Consider the following 15,628-nt stretch of genomic DNA (forward strand, 5'->3'; position numbering starts at 1 on the left):
TCTGCGCTGAACTCTTGGTGTCATCTTTGGTTGCCGGCCACTCCTTGGTAGAGAAGCAACAGTGCCAAACTCTCTCCATTTATAGACGACTTCTCTGACTGTCGTTTGATGAACATCCAGACTTTTAGAGATGGTTTTGTATCTTTTCCCAGCTTTATACAAATCAACAATCCATGATCGCAGTTTTTCAGAAAGCTCTTTTGACCGAGCCATGATGCACATCAGACAATGATTCTCATCAAGGCAATTCTTACCAGGTGTGTGTTTTATAGTGGGCATGGCAGATTTAAACCATTCATCAGTGATTGGTAAAAATTGGTGTCAATTGCTCTTTAAGTCTTAGTCAGAGGGTTAACTTATTTTCCCCTTTCTGTCATTGTTTGCATAATACTATCCTCATTAAAATATAAAAACCTATAAATGTTTGGGTGGTTTTAGTTAAAGCACAGTGTTTTTTCATCTGTGTGATTTTGACAAAGATCAGATAACATTTGATGGTGATTTTAATGGAGAAATGTGAGAGATTCCAAAAGGCTCAGGTACTTTTTCATACCACTGCATATATTATTTGGATTTTTCATGCCAGATGTTTTCAATGTAATAATGACAACATTTAGTAATGACGATAAAAAGAGCCGTGATACAAGGTCCAAGTAAGTTTATGTCACCATGACTGAAGTGAGGGAGGGCTACTTTTCTATAATGTATAAGCACACTGGCGAAGAACTATATCATTTAGTAATGCATTTACAGCATCCACAGAGACCATTTAATTGCTCCATCCATTTGAATTTATTTACCAACTAAATATATACACACGTAAAGACTTTATCTTTGCCTCGGTCAATGGATCCACATGCTAAATTGTTTTTTTTTTTACCGTGTTTTTATGGCTTTTATACGATTAAATTGATACATTAATTAAAATAAAAACAGTAATAAACTATGGTAATTAAATCAACTTGAAGATTTTTAATTATGTGATTGTAAAAGTATTTGTTATTATCAAGGACTATTGCACTTTTTTAAAAATATATGTTTTAGGAATAAACTTGTACAGAGTTACCTCTCAGTGTTAAATACGCATGGTGGGCCTCCGGGCTTCTCTTTGCATTGAACTATTAATTTAAATGAACAAAAACAAATAAATTCTATCAAAAAATTAACTTCAACATTATTACCGTATTGGCCCGAATATAAGATTGTTGTTTGCATTGAAATAACACTGAAAACGAGGGGGTCGTCTTATATTCGCGGTCTAGACATTATACCCATTCATGACGCTAGATGGCGCCAGATATCATTGAAGCGATGTTCTGTCATGACAGATCTCAGCTACTCTCCCTATTCACTACGCGAGATGGCGCCAGATATCATTGAAGCAAGCGATGTTCTGTCATGATAGATCTCAGCTACTCTTTTTAGTTTAACCAGTTTGCATTATTTTATTGCAATATTTTTCCTTAATCAGATTTGTTTCAAGACTACAGTTACAGTTAGACTTCACTTTGATGGTTAATGCAGTTATTGCAATTTTTTTGTTTTATCACAATAGATTGGTTTATTTACATTTCAAAAACCAGAAGCCATTCATTTACAAATGTGATTGCACTTTAGTTTACATATTTAAATGTTCAGATATTAACATGTTTTTTCTCTCAAATATATTGTTATAATCATTTGTTTCGGATGTACTGTAATTGTTTTCTGTATAAAAATTAATTTGGTGTTCAAAAAGTCTTTTTTTCAAACTTGAGTCTTGAAAAAGAGGGGGTCGTTTTATAATCAGGGCCGTCCTATATTCGGGCCAATACGGTATTATATGATTCTTAAATTATTTTGTAATTTTCATTAAAACTGTATTTATTATCCGATTTTTTTATTGTATTGAAAACCTAAGTTAAAATGAATAAACAAACTAAACTTGATTTAAAAAAAAAAAATCATAGTATTTAGATGTGTACACAGGGTCAATAATCTAATCCAATTTATAAATTAGAATATATGACCACTCACTGAACCATCTGACGCGCTGGCACCAACTTTGTCACCGGTGCTATTCCAACACACTTCAAAGATCCCACCGGTACCTCTGTAGCTGTGCACCAAGGCCCCACTCTGAAACAACATATCACGTGAAACCCCCCCGAGAACAACATCATGTCCAGGGACATATGGCCGTGGTGAAAACTTACCGTCGTGTTCCAAATATGCACACACTTGTCAAAGGAGCCGCTAGCGAGATGCTTGCCATCCGGGCTGAAGGCAACGCTGTAGACGGGTTCCTGGTGCTTGGTCAACGTGTGGATGCAGACCCCTCGTTCGACGTCCCACAGTCGCACCGTCGAGTCAAATGACGCACTACGAATGTAGGAAAAGATACGCCAAAGATTGATTAGAAATAATAATTTGGGGGGGATCTGTCGATCCTTGCATTTGGTCATGCAGATTCTGTGGGGATTAATATGGGCATATCAGTGCACTTGTTGGGTATTTTCATACTTTTCCAACTTCTACATATATTGTAGCATCCTCCGCTATTTGCTACATTACTGTGGGGAGGAGTTAAATTTGTATTGGCATTCCCACTTCTGATGGATCGGACGTCGATCAAGTTAGGATGGGGAGCGTGGAGTCGACTTGGAGACCAGATACAATTTAGTAATTTTCTTCTCCAGAAAAATAATTGCTCAATTATTTAAACCAGGTGTCAGCAACCTGTTGCTCTATAGCCGCATGTGGCTCTTTAGCGCTGCCTTAATGGCTCCCTGAAGTATTTTCAAAAATGTTTGAAAATGGAAATTAATATGGGAGGGAAATATATTTGTGTTTAATATGGTTTCTGTAGGAGGACAAACATGACACAAACATTTTTCTAATTCATAAATATTGTAATGAAGTTAAACTTGAGGCGGCATCCTACAACAGGTTAGTAACGTGTTGTGTCATTCTTAATATGATGCACTGCAGGAAAACTAAACATTTACTGTATTTTCCTCACTAAAAGTTGCATCGGAGTATAAGGCATATCTTAAATGAATGGCTCATTTTAAAACTTTATACTGTATACAGTACGTAAATAATATATGGTGCACTGCATTGTAAGGCGCAGTAATAGTAATCGTAATACTAGTGGTTGGGGTTGCGTTTCGCATTAGCTGAATAGAGCTGTGCTAAAGGGAATGTCATGTCATGATTAACCAATATTGATCCATAAATAAGTTGCACATTCGGCTTTTGAGAAAATTAAAGGCTGGGTGCACCTTATTGTGCGGAAAATACGGTAAACATGAAGGCTCATTATGTATTTGTAGCCAACTTAGTCATTTTGTTAGTAGGCTTTTAAGTTTTTTGCGGCTCCAGACATAATTGGTTTTTGTTTTTTTTAGTTCAATATGGGTCTTTCAACATTTTGGGTTGCCGACCCCTGCTTTAAACCTTGTGATTTATATATATATATATTTTTTTATTTAGATCATTACTGCATGCGCGGATGAGTACTATTCACTGTTTTACAATAAAACAAGATTGGAATATTAAAGGTGCATGCTGTTATCAACGAAAAAAAAAAACAGGATATGCAAAAATAGATATTGGCAGGTCAGTTTTTTTCAAAAATCAGTGATTGGACGGAAAATTGTGATTGTGCACCCCTATATTAGACTACAACTAATTTTGTTCTGCTTTTCATACGAGCTCTTTCTCACCTCGCAAGCATGATGTTGGAGTTAGGGTTGCTGGTGCCCGGCCCAGTCGGACTCCATTTAATGGTGTAGATTTCTTTACTATGAGCCTGGAGGTCATGGACGCATGATTCTTGTTTCATACTCCAGATCTGGAACACCACAAACATAAGTAAGTTCCTTCTTTGTATTCAAATTCCGAGGCTTCTCTCACCTTTAAAGTCATGTCATCCGAGCATGAGGCGAGCAGCATTCCCGAAGGATCCCACTTAATGGCATTAACTTCGTTCTATCACCAAAAAACACCACTGTGTTCATTATATGGCTCCCTTAAGAATATTATGAAAAGTTCTATGGCACGAATAATCTCACCGTGTGACCCTGGAACGTCTTAAGTGGCCGGTCGCTGCCGAGGCGACACACGTGGATGCACATGTCGGTGCTGCACGAGGCAAAGGTGGTGTTATTCTGCCAGTCCACATCCAGAGCCGGAGCTGTCAAAGTCAACAATGTGCTCATTAAAAAGGGCTCCTCGTGTCTTTTGGTACTGTTCTGCATGCATGATTGAACACAGTTTACCTGAGTGGAAGGGGAACTGCTGTTTGGCTTCTCCTGTGTGCGCGTCCCAAATGATTGTCGTCTGGAAAGCAATGCATAATAAATCAATGTGTCAATGTGGTAATTTCAAATGAATAAAAACAGAAATATATATATATATATATATATATATATATATATATATATATATATATATATATATATATATATATATATATATATATATATATATATATTAGGGCTGTCAAAATTATCGCGTTAACGGGCGTTAGTTAATTTTTTTTATTAATCACGTTAAAATATTTGACGCAATTAACGCACTAGGCCCGCTCAGACAGATTTAAAGAGCATTCGACACCAGAAAAAGTCTTAAATGGCATTATTATGTGAATTAGAATCATATTTTGAGACGATTCGACCATATACAACAATTTAGCAAAGCGCAGATGACGAGAAATTAGTCTTTTAATCTGCCGGTTAGCCACGCCTACAATTATAGGGCTTTAGCGTCCCCAACAGGTGGATGGCGTCAGCGGTAGACTAGGCTCATCGGTTTTACTATTCAGCCCATTGAGGGGGAATTGTTCAGAACGAGGAAAACGAGACGAAGAGAGCTGCAAAATGTCATTGTTTCAGTCTCTCTACTCCCAATATTTTTACAGGATATTCTTTTTATCCAAGTATTTTTCCCCAATAGCTATATAAATGGCTTGAGAAGGACCAGTCAGCCCGTCGAGGGGGAACTATTCACAATGAGGAAAATGAGACGAAGAGAGCGGCAAAATGTCATTGTTTCTGTCTCTTTACTTCAATATTTTTACAGGATATTCTTTTTACCCAAGTACTTTCCCCAATTGCTAAATAAATGGCATGGTCATGACAAATAACTTGTGCTAAATGGAATATAAAATAATAAAAATCCATTTATTCAAGACGACATGGCAAAATTACTCCATAATGGTCAAAACAGTCGACTTTACCTTTACTGTCACACCTGCCGAACGATATTTTATGACACCTAAATCGGACATATGTCATTTCCCTTCCCCGGCTTCGGAGAATGTAAACAGACCAGAAGGAGTGACAGCTAGCCGACATGCTAACCCGAACCGAGGGATGTTTCAAAGTGTTCGAAGTGGAAAATCACACATAACTAGCCTGGATTATTTGACATGACGACCCGGTTGTCAAGTTTCTTTGCGGATCGGCAAACCGCCCGGCGGAGAGCAATTTACAGTTCGTTCCCTGGAGGAGGGTGGCTGGAATTGTTGTGTAGCTAACGTGCTAACAGCTAACTGCTAATGAGCGTGAGGATAGCTTTTTACATGCCTATCAATGATCAAACGTAAGTAGTCCTTTATTTAAAGGAATTTTATAGCGTTTACTTTGTAATCACTGTATTCGTATTTGACATAATACAAAACAAGATGTTTACTCATTTCCTTGTAAGTCCAATGGTCCCACAGTAAATATCCACGGTGAATGGGAACCTTTTGAAACTCCAAAAAGGCGCATACGCCTCTCCCGCATACAGAATGATTTTTCTGCAGCCATTTGGCTGGCGTGATGCAAAAAATAAAAGTATTAATCTGCAAAATCAGCTGAATCCTTCGTCCTCATACACAACAGTACACTGTAGCGTGAAGAGGACGTCTTCTACCGTACACGTCACAGCGCCCTCCTCCTCAATGCGAGACCGAAGCCGGAAGTCACTCATTTTCCTGGCGCGGGATTCAAAAAACTAAATAAATATAGCGATCGCTTCCACACACATCCAAGCGGTCCATATCATTCAGGAGCATAAAATACCGCGTGTATTATGAAATAAACATGCTTTTTCGTGTCACAAGCACTTTAAATGTCAGTACAGTGAAAGGCCAACTTGTTAATTGTGTTTTATGGAGTTTTTCCGCCCTCTGCTGGCGCTTGGGTGTGACTTGCATATGTTATGTGGCGTAATGTCGCCCTCTGCTGGCGATTCAGTGCAGCTGATTATTTGGGTTTCGGCGCGCTTTTCTGACGTGATTATATGTCGACGCGAACTCACACTAATAGACAGTGCTATTCAGACCAGCTAACGTCCGCATCCAGTATTCAGTGGCAGTTCTCATAGCCCCATCACACTGTTTGTGTCTAATACATGCATCGCTTGTGAGTTATATTCCTCGTTTGTTTATATTCATGAGCATTAGACAGTTATTGATGATGTGTATTTGAATTTGTTCACATATATGGTGAAATGCAGTTACATTGTTAGATGCTTGTGAGCTAATTGGCTAGTGCTACTGCTCAAATGGACACGTGTGTGTACATTTTATGTTATTTTGTGATTTATGCAAATTATTGACACATTGCCTTGTTATTTTCAGTTTTACAAAAATACAAGAAACATGCTCCTGTCAAAAAGAGATGACTTCAGTAAAGCCCATGCAACTTCCGTCCACACCGTCTGATTTCTTTTTGGAACTTATGTTCGCTATCTGTCAATTTGTGTACTCACACACATTGAGGACAGAATAGGGCTACTAGTTTATTTTTTGATTGAAAATTTTACAAATTTTATTAAAACGAAAACATTAAGAGGCGTTTTGATATAACAATTCTATAACTTGTACTAATATTCATCTTTTAAGAACTACAAGTCTTTCTATCCATGGATCACTTTAACAGAATGTTAATAATGTTAATGCCATCTTGTTGATTTATTGTTATAATAAACAAATACAGTCCTTATATACCGTATGTTGAATGTATATATCCATCTTGTCTTATCTTTCCATTCCAACAATAATTTACAGAAAAATATGGCATATTTTATAGATGGTTTGAATTGCGATTAATTGCGATTAATTACGATTAATTAATTTTTAAGCTGTAATTAACCCGATTAAAAATTTTAATCGTTACAGCTTAAAAATTAATTAATCGTAATTAATCGCAATTCAAACCATCTATAAAATATGCCATATTTTTCTGTAAATTATTGTTGGAATGGAAAGATAAAAGATGGATATATACATTCAACATACGGTACATAAGGTCTGTATTTGTTTATTATAACAATAAATCAACAAGATGGCATTAACATTATTACCATTCTGTTAAAGTGATCCATGGATAGAAAGACTTGTAGTTTTTAAAAGATGAATATTAGTACAAGTTATAGAAATGTTATATTAAAACGCCTCTTAATGTTTTCGTTTTAATAAAATTTGTAAAATTTTCAATCAAAAAATAAACTAGTAGCCCTATTCTGTCCTCAATGTGTGTGAGTACACAAATTGACAGATAGCGAACATAAGTTCCAAAAAGAAATCAGATGGTGTGGCAAAGTTGCATGGGCTTTACTGAAGTCATCTCTTTTTGACAGGAGCACGTGTCTTGTATTTTTGTAAAACTGAAAATATCAAGGCAATTTGTCAATAACTTGCATAAATCACAAAATAACATAAAATGTACACACGTGCCCATTGAGCAGTAGCACTAGCCAATTAGCTCACAAGCGTCTAACAATGTAACTGCATTTCACCATATATGTGAACAAATTCAAATACACATCATCAATAACTATCTAATGCTCATGAATATAAACAAAGGAGGAATATAACTCACAAGCGATGCATGTATTAGACACAAACAGTGTGATGGGGCTATGAGAACTGCCACTGAATACTGGATGCGGACGTTAGCTAGTCTGAATAGCACTTTCTATTAGTGTGAGTTCGCGTCGACATATAATCACGTCAGAAAAGCGCGCCGAAACCCAAATAATCAGCTGCACTGAATCGCCAGCAGAGGGCGACATTACACCACATAACATATGAAAGTCACACCCAAGCGCCAGCAGAGGGCGGAAAAACTCCATAAAACACAATTAACAAGTTGGCCTTTCACTGTACTGACATTTAAATCTGTCTGAGCGGGCCTAGTGCGTTAATTGCGTCAAATATTTTAACGTGATTAATTTTAAAAAAATAACTAACGCCCGTTAACGCGATAATTTTGACAGCCCTAATATATATATATATATATTATATATATTATATATATTAGGGCTGTCAAAATTATCGCGTTAACGATATATATATATATATATATATATATATATATATATATATATATATATATATATATATATATATATATATATTAGGGCTGTCAAAATTATCGCGTTAACGGGCGTTAATTATTTTTTTAATATATATATATATTAGGGCTGTCAAACGATTAAAATTTTTAATCGAGTTAATTACAGCTTAAAAATTAATTAATCGTAATTAATCGCAATTCAAACCATCTATAAAATATGCCATATTATTCTGTAAATTATATATATATATTCTGTAAAATAAATTGTTGGATTGGAAAGATAAGACACAAGATGGATATATACATTCAGCATACGGTACATAAGGACTGTAGTGGGCATTTCACTCTACTGTCATTTAAATCTGTCTATGCTGTCCTCACTCCAGAGCGTCTACTTTTTCCAAAGCTAGACAGCTAGTGAACGACGCCTTAATAATCAGACTTCTTCATTTTTCATCTGATTTATTAATAAAATGGCCTCAAACCATTGTCCTCTTTAGACCGTCGTAAAACTACAATAAAAAGTACACACGCATTGCATTAGCAACAACATTAGCTTAGCACGCTATACAGGTTCACTAAACATAAACAAAAAGCGTCTCATACAAAAAAATATAACATTTCGCTTACTAACATAATATGTACATTCTTTACAACAACCATACTTACGGACAAATCTTGTCCAAGGATCATATAAGCACAACATTACAACGTAGGCGTCAGCCCGAGACGTCGTGCAGCCATATTGAACTGGCAAGAAAACAATAAATCATGTCGCAAAGCGACCACAAGAGTTCGCTGTTAGACAGCACAAAAAGCCTTGCTGTAAAACTTACCAAAAGGCAGAATACTGTCTGAGCGGGACATGTGCATTGATTGCGTCAAATATTTTAACGTGATTAATTTAAAAAATTAATTACCGCGCGTTAACGCGATAATTTTGACAGCCCTAATACATATATATATTGAAAGTGATCACTATTCTGTTTCATATCGTCCAATCTTGATCTTCATGATTTTTAATAGGCTAGGTTTATATTTTGAACTCGTAGGTTTAAAGAGTCTGCAAAGGAAATAGAAACTAAAGAGTTGTTGAATTTTTTATTCACATATGAATTCAATTTTAACACAAATTTTAGCCTGCGTCTTGCAGACAACTTTTCATGGTCTATATTTGAGACAGCAGTACAAACAGTTGATAAAAACTACAGTTTATGAGAGGTGTGCAAAATTTCCGATTCTTAGATTATTCGCGATTCGGCCGTGGAAGATTCGAGAACGATTCACAAACATCCAAATTCCGATTATTGAAATATGCGAAGTAAAGCGGAAGTACACAACACTCAGCGCGCCGCGCGGTCTTCGAGACGGAACGGAGCGAGAGTGTAGCTAAACATCATGCTTCCCATTACCCGGCCCCTCTGGTAATGCCAATGCTCAACTCACGGCTCTAGCTCAACTCATGCAACGAGATAAAAAAACACAACAACATACCTGACTGCTGCCGAAAAGCTGCTACAAGTACATCCATATAATGTTACGGTGGATATCATTTATATAGGACTAGATGCAATATAGATTTGGTAGTGTGAGCAGCACATCTACAAAAAGCTAGATGCGGACGTTATAAACGGCCGCCATCTTAAAGCAGTACACTTCCCTGCAAGGCTGTAGTAGCGAACCTTCCAAGCAAACCTAATTAACTTTTTATCTAAAATACTCCTAAATCGGTAAAATATTGACTTGAATCTATCTTTAAAATAGTTTTAAAACTTTCACATGTCGAAAGTAGACAAAAGGGAAATTATGGAATAACGGAAGCAATTTTAACAAATTTAACGGTTGATTCACAACATTAAATTAATTGAATGTAGTTTAAAGCTGCTGATACAGAATGGGGACTGGAGTTTTTTATTTAATGTTATTTTTGTCTATTTTTTTACTGCTATATGTTAACTCGATACTGAAATAGTGTGGTTTAGCCTGAGAGTATTTTTGAACAATTTTGGAACTAATGTACAAAACATTGGGGGGGAAAAAAAAAAAAAAAGAGAGAGAGAAAAAAAAGGAGGGGGGTGCATCAATAATCGTTTTATAATCGAATCGGAGCCTCTGAATCGTAATCGTAATCGAATCGTTAGGTGCCCAGAGATTCCCAGCTCTACAGTTTATGCAATAAAATATATAGCTAGAATAAAGAAGTTTATTCCACAAGGAAAGTAATGTAACAAAGTAACTATAGCACGCAATTTTTTTTCTTGAGAGGTATACAAGATTTAAAAAATATATAAAAACAAGAAAGAAACTAAGCTAAACTGGAATGATAAAGGCACCCAGCATTAGAAACGTTCATTGCTATCATTTGTTTTTGGCAGCGTACAAAAGACATATGCCTGCAAGTCTTGTTAGGGCCCGAGCACTAGGCGTGCGAAGGCCCTATTGTAATGCAAAGGATTATTATTAGGGCCCGAGCACTAGACGTGCGAAGGCCCTATTGTTTTGCAAAGGATTATTATTAGGGCCCGAGCACTAGGCGTGCGAAGGCCCTATTGTAATGCAAAGGATTATTAGGGCCCGAGCACTAGGCGTGCGAAGGCCCTATTGTAATGCAAAGGATTATTATTATTATTATTATTATTATTCTTCTTTCTTCATGGCAAATGAAAATGGCCAATTTGGAGGCCTGAACATGCACGAAAAGTCACCAAAATTTGCACATACGTGCAGATTCGCGTAAAATTTGATAATCTTGCGTCGTTTTGAAAAAATTTCAAAAAATGGCTCAGTGGCGCCCCCTTGACCCTTAAAATTTTCAAAAAGGCCTCTCCTCTCAGGTTTTCAACGTAGAGCGATGAAATTTGGGGAGTAGATACCTTATGCCTAACTGTTCAAAAAAGCCTCTTGCACCCATATTCCAAATCCGACAGGAAATCGGATATTTTGGATCAAATGTGAAATTTTTTCGGTTCACAGTTGGAGTTTACGTTTGGAGGCCTGAACATGCACGAAAACTCACCAAAATTTGCACATACATGCAACTTTGCGTAAATTTTGATAATCTACAAAAAAAATTAACAAAATCGCTCAGTGGCGCCCCCTTGAAATTTTCAAAAAGGCCTTTCCTATTAGGTTTTTTCAACGTAGAATGATGAAATTTGGTGAGTCGATACATTGCGTAAAACTGCTCCAAAAAGTCTCTTGCACCTATATTCCAAATCCAACAGGAAGTCGGAAATTTTGGATCAAATGCGAAATTTTATCGATTTACATTTGAGACCTTGTCGCTGAAGAAAATAGTTGGATCGTCTTCAAAATTGGTCAGACTATACAGGAGACATATGAGATCTTAAGTTTTCAAAATGGTGAGTTTTCATCCAAGGGTCTGGCCTGGGCGTAGTCCCAAAGTTGGCCATTTTTGGGCAAAACACCAAATTCAGAAAATGATTAAAAACTCCGTGATACAACGTTCAATCTTTTTCATTTCTAGCAAGTATATGAGATATCCCAGCCTGAACACGACTGCATTTAAATTTTACCCATTAGGCTTGGCGCCCCCTAGTGGGAACAGGAAATGGCCTTCTTTACGAGACAGGCTCCTCCTCCAAGGGAAAAAAATCTATTGACCTCAAACCTGTTTCAGGGGAGCCTCAAGACATGTGTTCAGGTGCCTAATGAAAAATATTGAGGTTTTGTAGAAGCGGAGAGGTACAAACTGGAAGTGAAAATAACCGTCAACAATTTGTCTCGCCAAAAACTTTGAACAGTCATAACTCGGCAGATATACAACATATCTGCGCCAAACTTCCCGTGTTTGTTGAGAGTCATACCCTGAAGGTTCGTGTAGGGGTCATTTGCATCAACTCTACAGTGCCAACTAGTGGCGACAGAAAGAAGTTTTAAAAAAGGCCTTTCCTATTGGGTTTTTCCAACATAGAGTGAGGAAATTTGGGGAGTTGATACCTTGTGCAAAACTGCTCCAAAAAGTCTCTTGCACCCATTTTCCAAATCCAACAGGAAATCGGGTATTTTGGATCAAATGTGAAATTTTTATCGGTTAACAGTAGGAGTTTACATTTGGAGGCTTGAACATGCACGAAAACTCACAAAAATTTCGACATACATGCGGCTTTGCATAACGTTCAATAATCTTGCAACGTTACGAAAAAATGTAACAAAATGGCTCAGTGGCGCCCCCTTGAAATTTTCAAAAAGGCCTCTCCATTTAGGTTTTTTCAACGTAGATGGATGAAATTCGGAGAGTCAATACCTTGTACAAAACTGCTCCAAAAAGTCTCTTGCATGCGTATTCCAAACCCAACAGGAAATCGGGTATTTTGGATTGAATGTGAATTTTTTATCGATTTACAGTGTGCACATTTTACACCTTGGCACCTAGGGAATTAGTTTGATCATTCTCAAAATTGGCGAGACTGTTCATGAGGCATATGAAATCTTAAGTTATCAAAATGGTGTGTTTTCATTCACGGGCCTGACCTGGGCGGGGTGCCAAAGTCGGCCATTTTTTCGCCAAAACACCGAATTCGGAAAATGACTGATAACTCCCTCATACAACGTTCAATCTATTTTAAATCTGCCATGTGTGTGAGGTATACCAGCCTGAGCACGACTGGATTGAAAATTTACCATTTGTGCCTGGCGCCTCCTAGTGGGAACAGGAAATGCCCTTTTTTACGGTGACACACTCCTCCTCCAAGGGAAAAAATTAATCGACCTCAAACCTGCATAAGGGAAGGCTTAAGACCTGTCTTCAGGTGCCTGATGAAAAATATTGAAGTTTCGTTGAAGCGGAGGGGTCCAAACAGGAAAGTGAAAATGACTGTCAACAATTTTTCTCTCCAAAAACTTTGAACAGTCATAACTCGGCAGATATACAACATATCTGCGCCAAACTTCCCGTGCTTGTTGAGAGTCATACCCTGAAGGGCCTTGTAGAGATCATTTGCATCAACCCTACAGCGCCAACTAGTGGCAATAGAAAGTCACTCGTTTTTCCAATACATGTCCAGTTCTTTTCAGGTTGGTCATTGTAATTTGAAGACCTATTGTAATACTTATTTACAGCCCATGTCCACGTGTCTCTGTCTGTTGCCGTGACGACCCTTTATTCGCCATTTAAAGGAAATATTTTTTTTCAAAGACTCAGGCAGCTTATATAGCCACAATATTTGGCACACTTCGTCGAATTGGCCCAGTTAGAAGATTAATTTTGGTTTTGAATAAGGGCTTGGCTGCACAGCTCAGTAGTGGCTCCTTTTTTGTAGTACTCTCTCCAATAGGGGTTTTTATCTCTTGGGTGTGGGAATGTAAATAGGCGACTTTCGAGCATGTTATGTTCTAATGAGATGATTAGAGAGGAGCATCTGCCAACACCCTGACCTGCACACAGTCCGAGTTGCGTGACGTCCGAGTTGCGCTAGATTGCGAGGGCCCGTTCAGTCCTGCTTGCAGGCCTAGTTATTATTATTATTCTTCTTTTTTCAGGGCAAATGAAAATGGCCAATTTGGAGGCCTGAACATGCACGAAAAGTCACCAAAATTTGCACATACGTGCAGATTCGCGTAAAATTTGATAATCTTGCGTCGTTTTGAAAAAATTTCAAAAAATGGCTCAGTGGCGCCCCCTTGACCCTTAAAATTTTCAAAAAGGCCTCTCCTCTCAGGTTTTCAACGTAGAGCGATGAAATTTGGGGAGTAGATACCTTATGCCTAACTGTTCAAAAAAGCCTCTTGCACCCATATTCCAAATCCGACAGGAAATCGGATATTTTGGATCAAATGTGAAATTTTTTCGGTTCACAGTTGGAGTTTACGTTTGGAGGCCTGAACATGCACGAAAACTCACCAAAATTTGCACATACATGCAACTTTGCGTAAATTTTGATAATCTACAAAAAAATGTAACAAAATCGCTCAGTGGCGCCCCCTTGAAATTTTCAAAAAGGCCTTTCCTATTAGGTTTTTTCAACGTAGAACGATGAAATTTGGTGAGTCGATACATTGCGTAAAACTGCTCCAAAAAGTCTCTTGCACCTATATTCCAAATCCAACAGGAAGTCGGAAATTTTGGATCAAATGTGAAATTTTATCGATTTACATTTGAGACCTTGTCGCTGAAGAAAATAGTTGGATCGTCTTCAAAATTGGTCAGACTATACAGGAGACATATGAGATCTTAAGTTTTCAAAATGGTGAGTTTTCATCCAAGGGTCTGGCCTGGGCGTAGTCCCAAAGTTGGCCATTTTTGGGCAAAACACCAAATTCAGAAAATGATTAAAAACTCCGTGATCCAACGTTCAATCTTTTTCATTTTTACCATGTTTATGAGATATCCCAGCCTGAACATGACTGCATTGAAATATTACCCATTAGGCCTAGCGCCCCTAGTGGAAACAGGAAATGGCCTTCTTTACGAGACAGGCTCCTCCTCCAAGGGAAAAAAATCTATTGACCTCAAACCTGTTTCAGGGGAGCCTCAAGACATGTGTTCAGGTGCCTGATGAAAAATATTGAGGTTTCGTTGAAGCGGAGAGGTCCAAACTGGAAGTGAAAATGACCGTCAACAATTTGTCTCGCCAAAAACTTTGAACAGTCATAACTCGGCAGATATGCAACATATCTGCGCCAAACTTTCCGTGTTTGTTGAGAGTCATACCCTGAAGGTTCTTGTAGGGGTCATTTGCATCAACTCTACAGTGCCAACTAGTGGCGACAGAAAGAAGTTTTGAAAAAGGCCTTTCCTACTGGGTTTTTTCAACATAGAGCGAGGAAATTTGGGGAGTAGATACCTTATGCAAAACTGCTCCAAAAAGTCTCTTGCACCCATATTCCAAATCCAACAGGAAATCGGGTATTTTGGATCGAATGTGAAATTTTCATGGGTTCACAGTAAGAGTTTACATTTTGAGGCTTGAATATGCATAAAAACTCACCAAAATTTGCACATACATGCGGCTTTGCATAACGTTCAATAATCTTGCAACGTTACGAACACATGTAACAAAATGGCTCAGTGGCGCCCCCTTGAAATTTTCAAAAAGGCCTCTCCTTTTAGGTTTTTTCAACGTAGAGGGATGAAATTCGGAGAGTCGATACCTTGTACAAAACTGCTCCAAAAAGTCTCTTGCATGCATATTCCAAACCCAACAGGAAATCGGGTATTTTGGATTGAATGTGAAATTTTTATCGATTTACAGTGTGCACATTTTACACCTTGGCACCTAGGGAATTAGTTTGATCATTCTCAAAATTGGCGAGACTGTTCATGAGGCATATGAAAT

At 37.6% G+C, this 15,628-nt stretch overlaps 1 protein-coding gene across 2 annotated transcripts in view; it reads right to left on the reverse strand.

The window, feature by feature from the left end:
• LOC130926786 (F-box-like/WD repeat-containing protein TBL1X) overlaps positions 1 to 15,628 on the reverse strand; it is a 92,852-nt gene that overhangs the window by 7,637 nt on the left and 69,587 nt on the right. For both annotated transcript variants that reach the window (XM_057852015.1, XM_057852016.1), the window contains 6 exons: positions 4,263 to 4,323; positions 4,056 to 4,177; positions 3,898 to 3,972; positions 3,708 to 3,835; positions 2,196 to 2,361; positions 2,017 to 2,118 (listed from right to left, as the gene is read on the reverse strand). In XM_057852015.1, the coding sequence (XP_057707998.1) occupies positions 2,017 to 2,118; positions 2,196 to 2,361; positions 3,708 to 3,835; positions 3,898 to 3,972; positions 4,056 to 4,177; positions 4,263 to 4,323 (654 nt within the window). The remainder of the gene's footprint in view (positions 1 to 2,016; positions 2,119 to 2,195; positions 2,362 to 3,707; positions 3,836 to 3,897; positions 3,973 to 4,055; positions 4,178 to 4,262; positions 4,324 to 15,628) is intronic.

Source organism: Corythoichthys intestinalis, chromosome 12 (assembly GCF_030265065.1).
Source record: "Corythoichthys intestinalis isolate RoL2023-P3 chromosome 12, ASM3026506v1, whole genome shotgun sequence".
NCBI classification, from domain to species: domain Eukaryota; kingdom Metazoa; phylum Chordata; class Actinopteri; order Syngnathiformes; family Syngnathidae; genus Corythoichthys; species Corythoichthys intestinalis.